General features: G+C 42.9%; 1 protein-coding gene across 5 annotated transcripts in view; it reads right to left on the reverse strand.

Moving 5' to 3' along the window:
- Nucleotides 1-13,680, reverse strand: part of VRK1 (VRK serine/threonine kinase 1) — a 78,357-nt gene extending 64,677 nt beyond the window's left edge. For 2 of the 5 annotated variants that reach the window (XM_043490112.1, XM_043490114.1), the window contains exon 1: nucleotides 13,568-13,680. Coding sequence is in view for 1 of the 5 variants with exons in the window: in XM_043490109.1 (XP_043346044.1) it covers nucleotides 13,568-13,655 (88 nt within the window). In the remaining 4 variants the exon portion in view is untranslated. Of the gene's footprint in view, nucleotides 1-7,426; nucleotides 7,452-13,567 lie in introns of those variants that run through there. The other 3 variants (XM_043490109.1, XM_043490110.1, XM_043490111.1) reach the window with 3 other exon arrangements.
- Nucleotides 13,681-18,333: the final 4,653 nt, after the last annotated feature.

Consider the following 18,333-nt stretch of genomic DNA (forward strand, 5'->3'; position numbering starts at 1 on the left):
CCCTGAGTCGGGAAGATTCCCTGGAGGAGGAAATGGCAACCCACTCCAGTGCCTGGAAAATCCCATAGACAGAGGAGCCTGGTGGGTTACAATCATGAGATCACAAAGAGTCAGACAGGACTCAACAACCCTGAGCACGCACGCAGGGCCCTGGGGAGTATGGGACAGAATGAAGACTGACTGCTAGTTAGCTGGTGGGGGAGTTCTCTTAGGGCTGATGAAAATATTCTAAAATTAGATTATGGTGATGGTTACAGTCCTGTGGCTATACTAACACTGAACAATACCCTTTGAATGGGTGAGCTATATGATAACTGAACTGTATCTCAATAATGCCTTTCTTTTTTTGGCTATGCCAGGTGGCATGCGGGATCTTAGTTCCCCGACCAGGGATTGAACCCGTACCCCTGCACTGGGAGCGCAGAGTCTTAACCACTGGATTGCAAGGGAAGTACCAATAAAGCTTTTTTTTAAAAAAGTTAATGACAGGGAAAATGTAATATCAAGAATCACAAAGGAAGGAGTTATGACATTCTGCAGAAAGACATTCTATTTCCTGAATGAAGGCTAGAAATCACCCCAACACAGGCTACCAAGAACATTGAGGAACCAGCTAAAGGTAGACTTTGCTCTGTCACCAGTGTGGTTCCTGACCGCTTCACTGAAGGGCACCAGTACAGTATACAGCTATTTGCAGGAAATGCCACATGGAAGACAGAATTCACCAAGACCATAACTCATTTGATCACGAATGACTTCTGCTGATCCCTGAAACTCTACATTGTTATCTGTGATTCTTAGAAGTTCAACTAGGAAACTGAAGGAAAGGACAAGTGAAATGAAAAGTTGTGTCTATGTGAATGACATTCAAACCTGCAACTGGTGTCCTGAACCATGGCTTACTAAAACAAGACAATGAGCTCCTGGCAGGCGACAGAGTACAAGATCAGAAGAACACATGCGGGGCAAGGGCTTGCCAACGTGATGAAGAAAGTTGTCTTTCACCAGTAACTTAGATGAAAATCCAGATGGCAGGCTCACCACAGCTTGTGATCACATTAAGCTGGGGGACATCAGGGACACATTAGGTCCCAGAAACCAGATTCATGAAGATTCTTACAGGCCTAAATAAAACTGCACATTGGGCAGAATGATGCAATGAACCAGAGCCAGAAGGAAGACCAGAAACATTTCATTCAGATCCTTCATACTGCAGGTGAAGCTGAGGCCAGATGGTTTTAATAATGTGCCCAAGTTCAGAAGGTGCGTTAAAGGTAGAGGAAGGCTGAGAATGCAAGAAAGCTAACTCTCAGGCTGGTGTTCGCCTGACCCAGTGCTACCTGCTACTAGCTGTGGACATAAGCAAATGGGGAGAAAAGGAAACTTGGCCCTTACCTCACCACACACTAAAAATCAATTCCTAGAGACTGAGACCCAAATGTGAAAGGTCAAAGGATAAAACTTCTTGAAGATAACATAAGAAAATATCTTCACGACCATAGAGTAGCAAAACTTTGTAAATAAGACATGGAAAACATAGTCAAAAAGGAGAAGATTAGTAAACTGAAATTGATTAAAATTTAGAATTTCAGTTCATCTAAAGACACAAGAGTGAAATGGCAAGCCACAGGATGGAAAGAGATTTTTACAATTCATATTTTCAATAAAGATTTCATATCCAGAAGACATAAAAATCCTAACATTTCATTAAGGAATTAAAAAAAAGACAAGACGATTTCTTTAAAGTGGGCAAACGACACTTGAATTGGCACTTTATAACACAAGACATTTAAAAGGCTAATAGCAAATGAAAAGGTGCTCAAGTCACCAGTTAACAAAAAAATGTCAATTAAACCACCACAGAGATCTTCAACACAATCACAGAATAGTTTAAAAAAATTGTAATGTTTAACTGATAGTACTAAGCATAGGTGAAGGTGAAGAGCAATGGGAACTCTGTTTTCTGGCAGAAGCATGAATTGGTACAACCACTTTGCAAAACTGGCAGTAACTATCAAAGTTAAAGATACATGTACACTGGGACTAGCAATTCTACTCTTAGTATACTCAACTAAAATGAATACACATGTGAACCAGGAGATATGAACAAGAATGATTTCAGCAGCATTATTCAAAACTTCTCCAAAGTAGAAACTATTCCAATATCCATCGACAATTACAACAGAATGGATAAATTGTGTCTACAATTTACGGTGTTTTTTAAAAATTGTCACAGAATTTTTGACACACCTTTCATAAAGATGTGAGGTCTAAGTTCCTTCCCCTTGAATCCAGGCAGACTTGTGTCCATTTCAACCCACAGAGCACAGTGGAAGTGATGCTGTGTGACCTCTGTGGATGATCACTCTCAGCAAGCTTCCTCTGGGAACCCAGTCCACATGCCTGAAGAGCCAAGGCCTCGTGGAGAGCCTGCAGCCAGGGCACAGCCGCCTTTAGAGCAACCACTATCCTGTGACCAACTCTCCGTCTCAAAGGAAATCTCTGCTTCTGGATACAGACGATGACTTCCCTCTGGTTAAAGATCATCACTGACCCCATTACACCCTTTCTAGCAGGAATATCTGAACACTATCCAAAAAATCTACTCAAAAGTTGCAAAGAAGCAAAGCAAGTTTCAAGTAGAAGTTTTTGCCTCCATTCAAACTGCTTTAGATATACCACTAGAAAAACAAATAGCCACTTAAAAAAAAAAAAAAATTAAGTTCTCCAGTCAACAATCCCAGATGGTCCTGGTCTTCATGCCATCTCAGACAAAGCGCCATACACGTGAGTAAGGGAACAGGGCAAGCTGTTCCATAACCAAATTCCTAACCCACAGAATCCATGAGCGTAATAATGTGGTTGTTGTTTAACTCCAAGTTTGGCGTTAGGTAGCAATCAATAACCAAAAAAAACTCAGGTATTATACAGTAACAGTTAACCAGAATTAGAGAGCTACTACCAACACATGTAGTGCATGTGTACATGTGTACAACATACTACATGCAGCATGAATGAATCTCAGATGTGTGTGCGCACTCAGTCACGTCCAACTCTGTGACCGCAGCCCACCAGGCTCCTCTGTCCATGAGATTTTTCAGGCTAGAATACTGGACTGGGATGCCATGCCCTCCTCCAGGGGATCCCAAGCCAGGGATCGAACCCAGGTCTCCCACAGTGAAGGCAGATTCTTTACCGTCTAAGCCACCAGGGAGGGTATGAAGGTAAGGTAAAGAATAACTCTAAGTTTTCAGGCATAATTGACTAGGTAACACCATTAACTGAACAGTTAAACCACGGGGCAAATAAAAACAGGAGCAGAAAGCAGAGACGACGTCCTATTCGTTTTGTATTCAAGGATCTACCCCAGTATCTAACACAGTCTCTCCAGCTTCCAAGATAAACTCATTTTCACCATACTTTTTTGGCCCACCCCTTCCTGGTCTCCTGTTGCCTCCTTTGCGTCCAGGTGCCTCTTAGTATCAGGATTCCCAGGTTTCCATCCCCAATTCCCCTTTCAGACATGTGCACACGCATACATGCACACACACAAACACATACCTTTCTCCTATATTTTCAATCTCAGCTGATAGCATCATTATCACCTACTTGTTCTTTTAAGCTAACAACTTCAGAGTTGATCAAGAATTTGGATTGCAGTTAGCTAAATTAAAAAAAAAAAAAATTAACAGGATAAACAAAAGTTATCATGCTTAACCCCCAAAACTAATGCATAAAAACAGGCTAAAGAAGACATGGCTTAAATAGATCTAGGGGGTTTATTCAACTCTAGGTTCCACATATGTGGTCATTAAAAGGATACAGCTGATAATAAAGGATACAGCTGATAGTATGTAGATGATGAAAGGTAATCTTTCCTATCCTAATAGAAAAGTGTTGTATCTAAAGTAAGAGATGCAACTCAATTTTTTTTAATTTATCAAGCCCTGCATGGAGTACTGCATTCAATTTTAAGCACTACCATTTAAAAAAGAAAAAAAAAAACCTTAAATCAAAGGAAAGGCGCTAATGTGGTGAAATGACATGAAATCAAGACTTGTTAAGAAAGAGTTTAATGAACTAGATGATGTTTCAACTCCAAAAGACTGGGAAGACTTGATGACCATTTTCAAGAATTTGAAAGACCATAATGTGGAACAGGAATTGAGCTTGTCCTACATGTCTCCAAAAGACAGAACTGGGTAGGAAAAATAAAGACTTCCACTCAATCTAAGAAAGTACTTACTAACAGTTAATACTTCATTTGGAGAACAGGAGAGAGCAGTGGTTCTCAAACAGGGACAATTCTGGGCCCTCTGGCCAGGGACAGTGAACACCCAACAATTCAGATAACACCCCCACACAACAAAGGACAACTCATCTATAATGTCACCAGCCCCATGACTGAATACCCTATTCTATAGGCAGTGAGCTCCCTGTCACTGAAGGCATTCCATTATAGACTAAACAATGTGATGATATCCAATACATGACTTTCAAGAATGGTATTAATAGGAAATGAGTGTTAAAAAGATTTCCTGTTTCAGATAACTCTCCAGAGAAAAATGCCCTCAGGTACATTATAGAGATGATAATATTGATGATGATGATAAACACTTATTGAACACATACAGTGGACCGGTCATTACCCCAAGCGATACACTGTACATGTTTCACAGGTCATTCTCACAACCACCCTATGAAACAGCTATTATTTCACCTTGATGTGATGGTAAAATTAGGTTACCCTAATATCACACACCTAACAGTCTGTAAACTCAGGTCTACCGGACTCCAACCAATTATGTACATCACTGTCCAAACCATAAATACTTATGGCTTCAAAGCTTCCATGCTCTAGAAAACAAATGCAACAGCATGTATTCTAGAAGTATCGGGACCATGTCTGAACAGTTTTGTACTCACTGCAAACCAAGTTGGCTGGGAAAAAAAGGAAAGAATTATTTTAAGTAGTCTTGGGATGAAGGAGAGGACAATTATCCTGATTGTCCCCAATTGCCTACTTCTGTAAGCGCCAAGAAGCTCTTACATACCCATGGAATCTCAGTCAGAGGCTGAGATTAATGATGACATCCCTTTATCCATAGGCGTGAACGCTCAGGATGGACAGACGTTTGAACATCCCCGACTGGGAATCCTGCCCTTAACAAATACACTAGATGCAGATACATGGTTTCTTGGCTGCCTCTGCGCACGCCCATCTGTCAGGATGGCAGTGTGCCTGCTCACATGTTGGTCAAACTGTCACTAGGGCATAGGTGCCAAGCAATGATAGTTTTAAATGGGCAGCTTGCATAGCACTGTAAGAGCTTGCTCTTCTGCAGGGGGAAAAAAAATCCGTTTTAATACTGAAGAGTTGCAATCATGAGTGAAACAGTCTTGGTCAATCTAAACATTTCAGTGGGGAAAAGATCTAGACTTGTAGAAAAGAATCAGACTAAGAAAATTAAATCAAAGAGAAAAACTGCTCTGAAGGCAAATAAGTGATTGCACGAAAGCTTCTCACACTGCCAATCTTTCATTAATACACGTCACGGTAATCTCTTGTGCAGTAAAATCCTTTGCTCAACAAGTCATCACTGATGTTTTATAAAAATGGGATGATACGCTTTTCCATGTTCTAAATTAAAAAGTAGGAATGCATGGATATTTAGCAGTTTGACATTAAAAAAGTTCTATTTGTTGAGAAGCTTTTTTTTTTATGACAGAAGTCTAATCTACATCCAAGATAATCTTTTAAACGCACAAGAGAAGGCAGAAACCAAATGAGATGCCCAAAGGTGAACAGAAAAAGAAATATAATTTGTTCATGGAAAGAAATCAAGAACAGGAAGTGGTTGTTAAGAAAACAGAAACTGAGTATTTCTGGTCACAAATTAATAAATTAGGACTCAAGGGCTGTCACCTGTCACATCCCCAACTATAAGAAAAATGTTCCTGGACTACATCTAGGTTTCCTATTCCCTCTCTAAAGACCCTTCCATCACTGGCAGGAAGTAGCTAATGTTCTCACTGCCTGGGAAGTCTCTCCTCAGACTAAAACCCTAATCCTGCCATCTGAGCTGTCTGTCCTTGCTCAGTCCTCGGTGACTCTGAAGAACAGCTGGTCATCACCACTCTCCATGTGGTTCTTCAAATACAAGTATCAGGATGTTCTGATTAAATAACCCCTGAGTCTCCTCTTAGCCATTGATAAATAAAAGAGATTCCATTAACTTTTTCTCATTGGACCAATTCATCAACTCTTTATGTTTTCATCATTTCAGCTGCTCATCTCTTGGACTCTTTTTAGGCCTGATAAGAAATGTCATCCAAAGCCAACAATGAGCCAACACGTACACCTTACTAAAGGAAGCATTAATATGAAGGAGTTAGAAAGTTCAGCAGAGTTCTCAGTAGCCATCACTAAGGACAAAAGTCTGAAAAAGGGGCAAAAGTCTGAAACCTACCAAAATCCTTCTAAGAAATACAAAGGACTTACTGTTATCAAGTAACAGCACTGTCAGGGTCATGACTGTATCCTGTTCTCCCTACTAACGTAGCACTGCCATCTGAGTGCTTGCTACTAGGTTAGTAGCTCAGTCATGTCCAGCTCTTTGTGACACCATGGACCGTAGCCCACCAGGCTCCTCTGTCCATGGGATTCTTCAGGCAAGAATACTGGAGTGGGCTGCCAGGCCCTCCTCCAGGGGATCTTCCCAACCCAGGGATCGAACCTGCGTCTCTTATGTCTCCTGTGTTGGCAGGCGGGGTCTTTACCACTAGCACCACCTGGGAAGCCCCATCACTGCCATACATACCCCTAAAAACACTTCTCTTGAAGACTATTTCTACCATATCCTTCTTCCTGCTCCAGAACCTACAGTACCTTCTAGCAGCCAATAAACTGATTATAAACTAGCCAGCAGTTTCCTAGACACATGAACAAATTATCCTCCCCTTATGTCCCTCCTCCCCTTCACTCCCACGACACCCCAAAATAGCCAGTTCTTATGTTCTTTAGGACCTAAATTTGCGCATGCTATTCTCTAAAATGTTTTCCCATTTCCTCTCAAATCTATATTTTTTTTTCAAGGCTCAGACCATGAGTCTTTACACCTTCAAACATTTGTATTAATTTTCATACTTAATTGCTTATTCATTTCCTCCTGTCTTCATTTTGTTTGCAGTTTACAGCCAACTGATTTTTGATAAAGATTAAAAAAAAAAAAAGACTCAATGGAGAAAGCATAGTCTTCTCAACCAATGGTTCTGGAACAAGCAGACATCCATGCACAAAAGGAAAAGAACAAAGACCTAGAAGTCATACTCCATGCAAAAATTAACCCAAAATGGATTCACTAATCTAAATGTAAGACATAAAATTATTAAACACTTAGAAGAAAATTTGGAACATCTACCTGACCTAGGGTTTGGTAAAGAGTTCTGAGACACGCGTGACACCAAAAACGATCCATACACTGGTGAGCTGGACTTCATGAAAATTAAAACCTTTTGTGCTGCAGACGACACTGTAAGACAATGGAAAAGAAGCCACAGGCTGAGAGACGGCATTTACAATCACACATCTGGCAAAGGACTGGTATTCAGAATGTATAAAGAATACTCTAAATGCAACAGCAAGAGAGCTAATTAGAAAACGGGAAAATGATTTGAACAAAGTAAGATATGACTGTGTGGGAGAGAAAAAAACCTTTCCTCTACCATTCACTCTAGGTTCTTTTGCTACTGTACCAATTAAACTGGCCTAAGACAAATTAACAGGAGAAAAACAAATTCAATTGTACCTCCATAAAAATATGGGACCGAAGGGCAGGGCAGGCCACTGAGGCTTATTCGCCATCCTGAGCAGAGGATGGGGACAGGGGGCTGGGACTTCAAAGAGGAGGACGGTAACTCAGACATGTGATCAGATGTTTGGTATTAGATGCCGCACAGTTAGGTCTTTCAGTTAAAAGTTATCCCTGGTAACAGCTCTCTCTGAACCAGGCTCCTTATCTAAACTAATCTGGCAGTTGAGGGGGCGGTAAAAAGCTCTAGAATCTTTTGGGTCTTCACTGTCTTTGGCTTTAAGTAATCCACTTGCCATAGTGACACATTTTGTGGAGGCTTGTTCTGAACCACTTCAAAGGACAGGCAAATGGAAAGATGTTGAACATCATTAGCCACTAGGAAAATACAAATTAAAGCCATCCTGAAATACCAAAACACACCTATTAAAATGGCTAACATAAAAAATACTGCTAACACCAAATGCTGGTAAAAATGTGGAGAAATTGATCACTCATATAGTGATGACAGGACTGTAAGATGGTACAGCTCTGGGAAAGTTCGCAGTTTCTTAGTGGATAAAACATATACTTAATCCTACAACCCAACATCATGGAGCATAATAGTGATCAAAATTAGGAAACTCACTGATACAGTGTTAGTAACATTAAGTACTTATTCAAACTTCAGTTTTTACCTTGTGTGTGTGTGTACCATCCCGTGATATTTCATCATATGCAAAGATAATTAAACCATCACAATAACCAAGCCACAAAATTGTTCAATCACCCCCAAAGAAACTCCCTCAGGCTACCCCGCTATAGTAAAATCATACTCCCAACCCTCACTGTGGCCAAACTGAGCTCTTCTCCACGACTATAACTTTATCGTTTCAGGAACGTTATATAATGGAATGTTAATCACACAACCTTTTGAGATTGGTTCTTTTCACTCAGCACTATGCCCTTAAACTCCATCCAAACTGTTGCTTGTGTCAGTAGTTTGCTCCTTTTTGTTATGGTCTTTTGTTTGTTTTATTTGCTCCTTTTCGTGTTCCATTATATGGCTAAGCCTCATTTTATTTGACCATTTACCCACTGAAGGATGCGTGGGGCTGTCTCTGGGTTTTGGCTTTTATAAACGAAGCCACTAGAACATTCACATATAGGTCTTCATGTGAACGTAAGTTTTTATTTTCTGAGGATAAATGCCCAGGAGTGCAACTGCTGGGTCATGTGCGTGGTGTATGTTCAACTTTTTAAGAAACTGTCAAACTAAATCCCAGAGTGGCTGCACGGTTTCACATGGGCTGCAACATGTGAAGTAATGCATTTGAAAGTCACCATTTCTACAATATTTTCTAAAAGCCTGTAAAACCAGTAAGGTTAAGCCTCTTAAATGTTACATCCTGGCCTTGATTTTTTTTTTTTAATGAATTTCTAAAACTTTTCCCCTGATTCCCAAGACTTTTTTCCTTATTACTTCTAAAAAAGAATGCATAATTAGATATAATCTGTACAGTGATCGTGCTGCTACCATGTTAAATAGTAAATTGTGATAACAAGTGGAACAAAAGCAACAATTCCAACAGAAACAGCAAAAGTTTGTTTCTCTATGTTCCTGACAGTCTATGAAGACTGAAGGCTTAATGGCACTTTCTAACAGACCATGTGATCACAATGCATTTATACAAAGTATTATCAAACAATGGCATTTGTTCAGCTGTTATTAATACTTGGTAAGACAATTTGAGGAAAGCAATTAATCTGAAATAAAGCTGTAGTTATCTTAGCTCTAAGATTTCTAACTTTGTGATTTTTTAAAAAATTTTGGATCTAACTGACAGAGATAATGGAGCCTCTCTGGGATTCTTGAAACGAGGAGCTAGCACTAACGAGACGATCTGTCCCAAACGTGAACAGCAGCAAGCCCGGCAGTCTGCAAAGAGAAGACTAAACAAACGCACAGAAGAAAACTATAAAGCCTTGAAAAGAAAAGAAAGGTGCTGCCCTATGCCCACTGGCTCTCCAGTTCTCATTCAGACTGGGGACTGAGCTCTGTTAAGACAACTGTGTCCAGAGCATTCCCAAATCTCAAATTAAAAACCCTGCAACTTAACTACATGACTTCCATCTAGTGTATCTTCCCACTTAATATATACGGCCTCTTTAACAACACTTCAGTCTACATGTATGTTTAATATTCACCCCAAACACTGGGCAGTGCGGACAGCATCTCATTTTCAAATCGGAGATGGCTCCTTTCTCTTGGGTCAGAGACCCATGGAGAGACAAGACTAACTGCAAAGAATCATGGAAATCCACGTACCTCCATGAAGACTAAACAAACAATACAATTCAAACCAAGCTAACAAAGACGCTGTGGCTAATAAAATTCTTGATAAATTTACCAATGAATGTTACCAGAAGCAGTTTCCTGTCTTTAGTATTTATCAGTGAATATTAAAACTCAAACTCCGATTACTGGGGAAGGGCAGATTTCATACCTATCCAGACTCTAGAGAGCTTTTCTTTCCTCAAGTGTTGTCCACATGTCATCCAGAAAAGAAGAGCAGGCGTGTGAGTCTGAGTGCAAAGGTTTAAGGTGACACTGGGAGAGATGGGGCACTGCGCGTAACCAGTTCAAAACCACCACCGTGGGACGCTAGGCACTTAAATATCATCCAGAGCTAAGGGGGCAAGATACTAAAGGGCATGGCCCTTTCACATCTTTTTTTTTAAAATTTATTTATTTTAACTGGAGGCTAATTACAATATTGTGGTGGTTTTCGCCATACATCAACATTTGAATCTTTACATCTTTATAAAGGCAACTAAGGACATATTCTCAGGAATTTGGGTCAAAAGGGTCAAATGTATCAGAGTATAAACGCATCTAGGTTACACCACCCAGCTAAACGCTTTAGCAGGATTCCATTACTTTTCCATATCAACCTTACACTCTTATTAAAAACTTCCTGTTTTCTACATTTTACAACTAACAGTATAGTTTTTCGAATGTGCCATACACACTTGACTTCTTGTGTGCTGGGTGCTAGATAACCAAAGTTCAAAAGAATGACCTCTATTAGCTTAAAAGAAAGGTTGCTTCGACAAGACACTACAATCACGAGCTGATTCTGCACCCAGCACAGTTCCTGACATACAGAGGGCACAGGACATCTGTTGAATAAACAAGTCTATCTCCGCTCACTCTGAAAAATAAACTCGGCAAACACGCAAAATGTACTACCAGTCTGAAAAATATTCTCAAGGCCTATTCGGTAACCCATCCATTCTTAAAACTCACGAAGACCAATTCCCAGGAACGCCTCAGCCACACACACACAGAGGCAGCACTTAATTTCCATTAGTTTCAACGCCTGATCTATGAAGATACTAACATTTGCACACTTGCATAAATTCAGGAATCATCCTTCATTTTGATATAAGGTAAATTTTTAAGCGCCTCATTTCCAGTTAAGTTTTATTTATCAAATTAAAAATACTTTCAAAGTTTTATTTTTTAAACCAAAATTCTATTCATAGCACATCATATCTTATTAGGGATGGCTTTAAGGAAAAATATATCTATAGTTGTCAAAATAAAAATCATAGTTTTCTTTCCAAGACATCTGGGACCCTCACTTACATTATTTATTATTAGTTCACGTTAGCTCTCCAAAAAAAAAGAAAAAGCCTGGTCTATTTAAGAAATTTAATTTTAGGGTCTGTCAACATTTTGAATGCACTACTATTAATTTTAAAACATACAACTTGCATCCTGGAATAAAACTTAGCGTAAGCTTTCCACATAACCATTTCCTGGGCATTTACTAACTTATTATATGCCAGGTTCTACGAATGTCACATTCCTTCATTTTCTCATTTGTTTAACAAATATCCTCTCACAATTTTTGCTGTGCTTAATATAAGCCATTACACTCTAAACCTGGTATTTGCGCTAGACTGTTGTTGCTGTTTAGTCGCTAAGTCACATCTGACTCTTCGTGACCCCACGGACTGTAGCCCGCCAGGCTCCTCTGCCTATGGGATTTCTCAGGCAAGAATACTGGAGTGGGTTGTCATTTCCTTCTCCAGGGGATCTTCCCGACCCAGGGATCAAATCTGTGCCTCCTACTTGGCCAGAGGATTCTTTACCACTGACCCACCTGGAAGCCCTTTTGCACTAGATACTAGTATAAGAAATGGGCAGTAATCCTTCACACAAGTTTATTGTCACTAGATTCAAGCTGTGTCACTATCATTATCCCGGAATCTGATGAGCAATGCTGACACGCACAGAGAACAGCACCTGTAGCAGCTTCAGCAGAGAGGTTTGTGTTAAGTGACTACTGAATTCCCTTCTACAGACAGGTGATGAACATCATCTTATCTTGGAGGAGAAAATGGCAACCCAACCCACTTCAGTACTCTCGCCCGGGGAAATCCCATGGAGAGAGAAGCCTGGGGAGCTACAGTCCGTGGGGGTCACAAAGAGTCGGACACAACTCTGGGACTAAACAACAACAAAGAACCCTTGCTGCCCTTTGAAACTTCTTTTAAACTGTAGATTAAATTCTTCCCCCAGAGTATCACATTCAGCATGTCATGAAAAGTAAGGTGCCTTTATTCTGAACTCTTAAAAACAAATGCTGCCCTACATTTATTTTTAATTCTTGCAAAGTTCAGACTCCACAGATAGGCAACTGCAGTTAAAAAAGAAAGAAATGAAAAAACGGTAATTAATGAGGCTCTTCAACAGTTCCTTAAACGCACCACCCTCCCAATAGCAAAACTGGTTATTTCCAGGTTGTCCCAAGAAAAGGAGATAGGGAAGGGAAAGCAAGAGTCAACACAAAGCAAGGGGGAGAAAAGGGGGTAAGGTGAAAAACGGGTGGCCTCAATAAGAACCTAGTGTCTGCGTCGCCTTCCTCCCTCTCTCTCTCAACCCAGAGACTCTGGTGCTTTTTGTCTAATTTAAAGAAATCACCTATGAGTTTTGACACCAGCGCCAAAAATTATTTCGACAGAAGGAAAAACTACTTGCTGCCCTTGAACACGGCTACATCAGCAAATGATGCCACCCCGTAGCTACGACAAAAAAACGTCAGAATGATGCTAAAATCCCTTGTAAAACTCTCCCACGGAGCTTCACAGCCTTGAACCTTGCGGTCAACTGCAAGCAAGCTCTTACCCGGCCTCAGCCGGACACTGACAGGTTAGAAACGCCTGGAACGCTACCCTCTGGGGAGCAGGCTCCTTCCCCCACCTCAGGTCTCAGGACCAACGTCACCTCCTCTGAGATGCTCTCCGTCACACTAGCACTCTGGCCCACAGCTGCCTATCCTATTACTAGGGAGCTTTTCGGCATCTGCAAATGGTTCTATTTGCTTCTATTCCGTTTCCCCTGCAGAGTGTGAGCTCCAAGAGGGCGGAAGGACCCCGGCGGTCCAGGTTGGCCTAACAGGGGCCATCCCAGACTCGGCCCGAGCTACCAGGACGCGGCTCGAGTAAGACCGGCCTACGTGCCGTTCAGAACAGGAAACTGAGCCTCGGGGACCCGCCCGACCGGTGCAGGAAACCCAAGGCCGCAGCGGGACCTGAGGGAGCCCCGGCGGTAGAGGACGCCGGCGCCGCGCCGACCGCAGCCCTCCACGCCGCCCGAAAGCACGGCCGCCCGGCCGCCCCACGTTAGCCCAGCTTCCCGGCCGCCCCCTCCGCGGTCCCCGCTCGGCGTCGGCGCCCTCGAACCGCTGGGCGCGCGGCCGCCCTACCCCAAGCCGCAGAACGTCGCCTTCTGCCCAGTACGAACTTCCCGCCGCTTTCGCCGACTCGCAACTCCGCGGCGGCGCCGGCCCCCATCACACCCTGCAGTATGGGACCTTCCCATTGGCTCAAGCGAGAGGGAGAGGCGGGGCGAGCGGGAACGCGCGGGGTGGGCGGAGCCCGCGTAGGCTCCCGCCGGCCCCCCAGGAATGCCGGGAGCCGCGGGCCGGCCCTCGCACTGCGTGCTGGGAAATGGAGTCTTTCACTGGCAAAGAGAGATCGCGTTGGCTCGGCACCCGTGGGCCTCTGGGAAATGCGGTCTACAGCCTCTGAGTCGGTTCTTCTGGTCAGATGCTGTCCCTGTCAAAGCCCTAGGAACCGAAATAAATATTGCCCGTGTTCGCAGTAGCTTGATTTATTAAATGATGTGTTGAAAAGAGTTGGATGTAAAAGAAGTCCTACATTCCCGTTTGGCCAAGTGGTGCTTCCGTTTTCCCACCTCCTGGTTCACATCCTGCATGCTTGTCGCGCAGCCGCTTGATTCAGTATATTACGGCCTAGCTCTGGAGGCAAACAGCTCGCGATCAAATCCCGGCTCCTCCACTCTGTAACTTTGTGAACTAAATGACTTAACCCCTATGAGTCTCAATATCTTGTTTTTGTCAGGATTAAATGAGATATCCTAGAGACAGGGCTTTGTCTGTAGTAGATGCTCCATAAACAGCAGAGAGTATTATTCTGTCCACTCATAGCCATGAGTCTAAATCCTGTCTGGCAAAGCCTATATCCATGACTACCTAATCTTTGTATTCCACCCGTAATTCTCTTATGCCGCAGTTTGCTTTGTAATTCTCATCAGTTGTCTAAACTTCGGTAATTCATATCCATGAGACAGTAAGCTTATTGAAGGCATTGATGCTGTTCTAAGTCAATCTCCCCAAGGTCATAGGTGGAGGGAGATTTACAGTGAGACTAATAAGGCTTAAGCACATGTCTCATCCAAAACCTTCTGCTAACCATTTTAGTGGGGTTTTGTGTTTTTTGTGTTTTTGGGGTTTTTTTTTTTTTTTGCCAAGGTAAGATATTTCTGTATGACCGTCTTTAAGCAGACCCCCAAAATTGTGTGAACTTCGGGCCTCGCAGAACCTGGACTCCCTGTCCACTAGACGGTGCAGTATTTTGCCTGTAGAGGTACATTTGCCCCTCCAGATACCCTCCAGCGCTCCAGATGCTCCTCCAGCCTGCCCTCCGCCCCCTGGAGGTTGAGCTGTCCAAGCCACTACCACGTTCCTGTGCTCCAGGCTCCTGGTGGATTTGGCCGGTAGGGAACCCCACAGAGGAGTGGAAAGAAAGAGAGATGTTGCTGAAAGTACGTATTCCCCTGGATCCTGGTTGGCAAGGTCACCTCCAGCTGGCTGGGCCCTCAGCTGACGGCCACTGCTGCCTGGCCCTCCTCTCCAGCTTGCAGTGACAGCCCCCTCCCTCTGTGCCGCAGACTTGCAACTGATAACTCCAGGACCACTGCTGCGCCAAGGTTAGTGTTCCATCCCCATGGTTTCCTACCCTCACACTTTTGCCAGTAGTCTCATTGCAAATAAACCCTCTGCAGATAAACTCTGTTTTAAATGTGGCATCTGCTTCTTGTGGAGACTCTGATGGAAACACACGCACAAAGTGAGCACTCAATGAATTCCTGTCAGCAAAGAGGTCTCAAGATTCACACATCTCACCGGTGTGGAATTCCCCAGCAAGAATCTGTGGCCAAAATCCATTGAGAGAAAGATAGTCTACATATGCACACACATGTATGCACACACACATACACATGCATGCACACACATGCATACACATATGTGCACACATACATGTATACACACATATTTACACACACACACACACACTAAGGAGTCTTGGAACAGGACTTACTTGTCACACCATCATCATGTTCCCCCAACCTCACTATACATGTGCAAAGTGTCCCTCCTTTCACACTGGGTTGAAAACGGGCTGGCCTTGAAACACACTTAAATCAATAGGGCCTGGAGTATTCCAAGGTGAGAATGGAATGTATTTATTCTGCAGCTCATGGCTCCCTCACCCTCACTCAGATGACTTGCTATTAAACAATGCTTAGATGCAACCATGCACCAAGGCAATTGATGACATCTTCAACAGCACCCACAGGTGCTTAGATGTCCTACCGGTGCATGGCAGGACATCAGTCCACACTGCTATCACAGAGACTGTGTGTCTGACTGTGTGTCTGCTACAGGTACAGTTACAGCCCTGGGACACAGGAGCCCTCGAAGGATGTTTATGCATTGATACCTTGGTATCAAGATCAGGGTTCTGCAGAAGATGACCCATGAGGACTTGATGGGTCTGGGCTTTAGGATTTAAGAATTGAACTTGAGAGGAAAATTTCACGAGTACAGTCCTGCCATATATTCAAAAATATCTATACCATCCAAACAAATGTTTGTTGTTGTTCAGTCACTAAGTTGTATCTACTCTTTGCGACTCCATGGACTGCTCATGTCCATTGAGTCAGTGATGCCATCCAACCACGTTATCCTCTGTCATGCTAAAATCATCCCCTTCTGCCCTCAATCATTCCCAGCATCAGAATTTTTCCCAGTGAGTCGGCTCTTCACATCAGGTGTGACCAAGAGTTGGACTAACCTCTGGGAACTCTGGGGTTTCCAATTTAATGATTGTTTATGGAGGTCTTACTATGTATTAGGCACTGCGCCTTTTCACATGCACTATCTCCGTTCTTAAAGAGGAAAAATAAAAAAATAAAAAACTTTACATGATTCCCGGCCGCCTGAATCTATTTCCAGCTTCCAGATGTTTTTTTTTTTTTTTCTTTTACTGCCCCTTTATGCATAGCTTCAGTACATGAGGATACTTCTTAGAGGGAAATAATTTCAATGCTGTGATAGAGATTTATGGAAGATGCTGGCTTTTAGTTGGGTAAAGAGATTCTTGGACAATGGATCATGGTAGATAAAGCAAGGTGAGTCATGAGTGGGTTCGGCCTGATGAATAAATTTTTTCCTCCTGCCTTGCAAGAGCAGACCAGCTGAAAATCTATGCATGGCATCTGTAATGATTTGTCGCATAGTCAGGCTCTGGAGTACCCTCCTTTATTTCCAGGCACACTCCAACCCTGGTAACATGAGTATAAAGACACAGACGGGGAACAATAATACAGGGAACTTTTGGAAAGGGAGAGGAGATTGGTAGTAGCTGCTGCTGCTGCTGCTAAGTCACATCAGTCGTGTCTGATTCTGTGCGACCCCATAGACAGCAGCCCACCAGGCTCCTCCGTCCCTGGGATTCTCCAGGCAAGAATACTAGATCATAACAGAAGCTCATTCTGTGAAGTCCAAACAAGCATGAATGTCATTAACAAGCAACACTGCCCTGGCAGGCTTCAGCAGATACTGGACCTAACAATGAGTCAGTTTATGAGTCCTTGCCCTTGTTGTTTTCATCTACAGAATGGGCACAATCATCCTGGACCAACCAGTTCTGCACCTCCCAAGGCCAATGAGAGGTAGACGAGCTTGTGTCTGAGAAGGGCTTTGATCTTCATGAAACAAAGCTGCTAGGGTGTCCTTGCTCAGTGTAGGCATCTTAACAACAACCCAAGAAATTATTAACTCCTGGGGGGAGGGAAAGGGGAGAGGAATGAGGAACAGAATATGTTCAGAAGTCTTCTGAGTGCCCTGGCCCAGGTTCCTACTCCTCCATCCCCTTTTGATCTCATCCCAGTGGTCCAGAGCCCCTATTTCCATTTTAGCAAGGAGTTTTGAGCACTTACCATGTGCCAACCACTTGATACAGTAGTTGGCACAATGATACAATCTACAGTATCCTTACAGATTTATAATTCAGACACGATTATAGACATGATCAACAAAGGTCCGTCTAGTCAAGGCTATGGTTTTTCCAGTGGTCATGTGTAGATGTGAGAGTTGGACTGCGAAGAAAGCTGAGCGCCAAAAAATTGATGCTTCAGAAGTGTGGTGTTGGAGAAGACTCTTGAGAGTCCCTTGGACTGCAAGGAGATCCAACCAGTCCATCCTAAAGGAGATCAGTCCTGGGTGTCCTTTGGAAGGACTGATGCTGAAGCTGAAACTCCAATACTTTGGCCACCTCATGCGAAGAGTTGACTCATTGGAAAAGACCCTGATGCTGGGAGGGATTGGAGGCAGGAGAAGGGCACAACAGAGGATGAGATGGCTGGATGGCATCACCGACTCGATGGACATGAGTTTGAGTAAACTCCGGGAGTTGGTGATGGACAGGGAGGCCTGGCGTGCTGCGATTCATGGGGTCACAAAGAGTCCGACATGGCTGAGCGAATGAACTGAATTGAACTGAACAAATTCTAGTAACTATGATTTTTATGAGCATTTATTATATGCTGGGAAAACTATCTCATGTAATTCTGAGAGGTAGGTAATATTGTCCAGACGAGGATACAAAATCCCAGAGAAATGAAATGACTTGCTCAAGGTTGTACTGCTAGTGGCGGCCAATAAGGCTGGCTGATTCTAAATCCATCTTGGTATCAATCATAGCTGCTGACTCTTAGAAAATGTAATGAGATAGAATGGTGGCACTTAGACTCCGTGCACTGATAATGCAGGAAGAGCACACTGTTCTGCCAGACCTCATAGTCAAGGTAACACTGACCTAGTTACTCAGCTGAACTAATCTAGCAACCCTCACAATAGAAGAGATAGGTTCTTTAGGATTTAAT

This window comes from Cervus canadensis, chromosome 17 (genome assembly GCF_019320065.1).
Source record: "Cervus canadensis isolate Bull #8, Minnesota chromosome 17, ASM1932006v1, whole genome shotgun sequence".
Classification (NCBI taxonomy): Eukaryota; Metazoa; Chordata; class Mammalia; order Artiodactyla; family Cervidae; genus Cervus; species Cervus canadensis.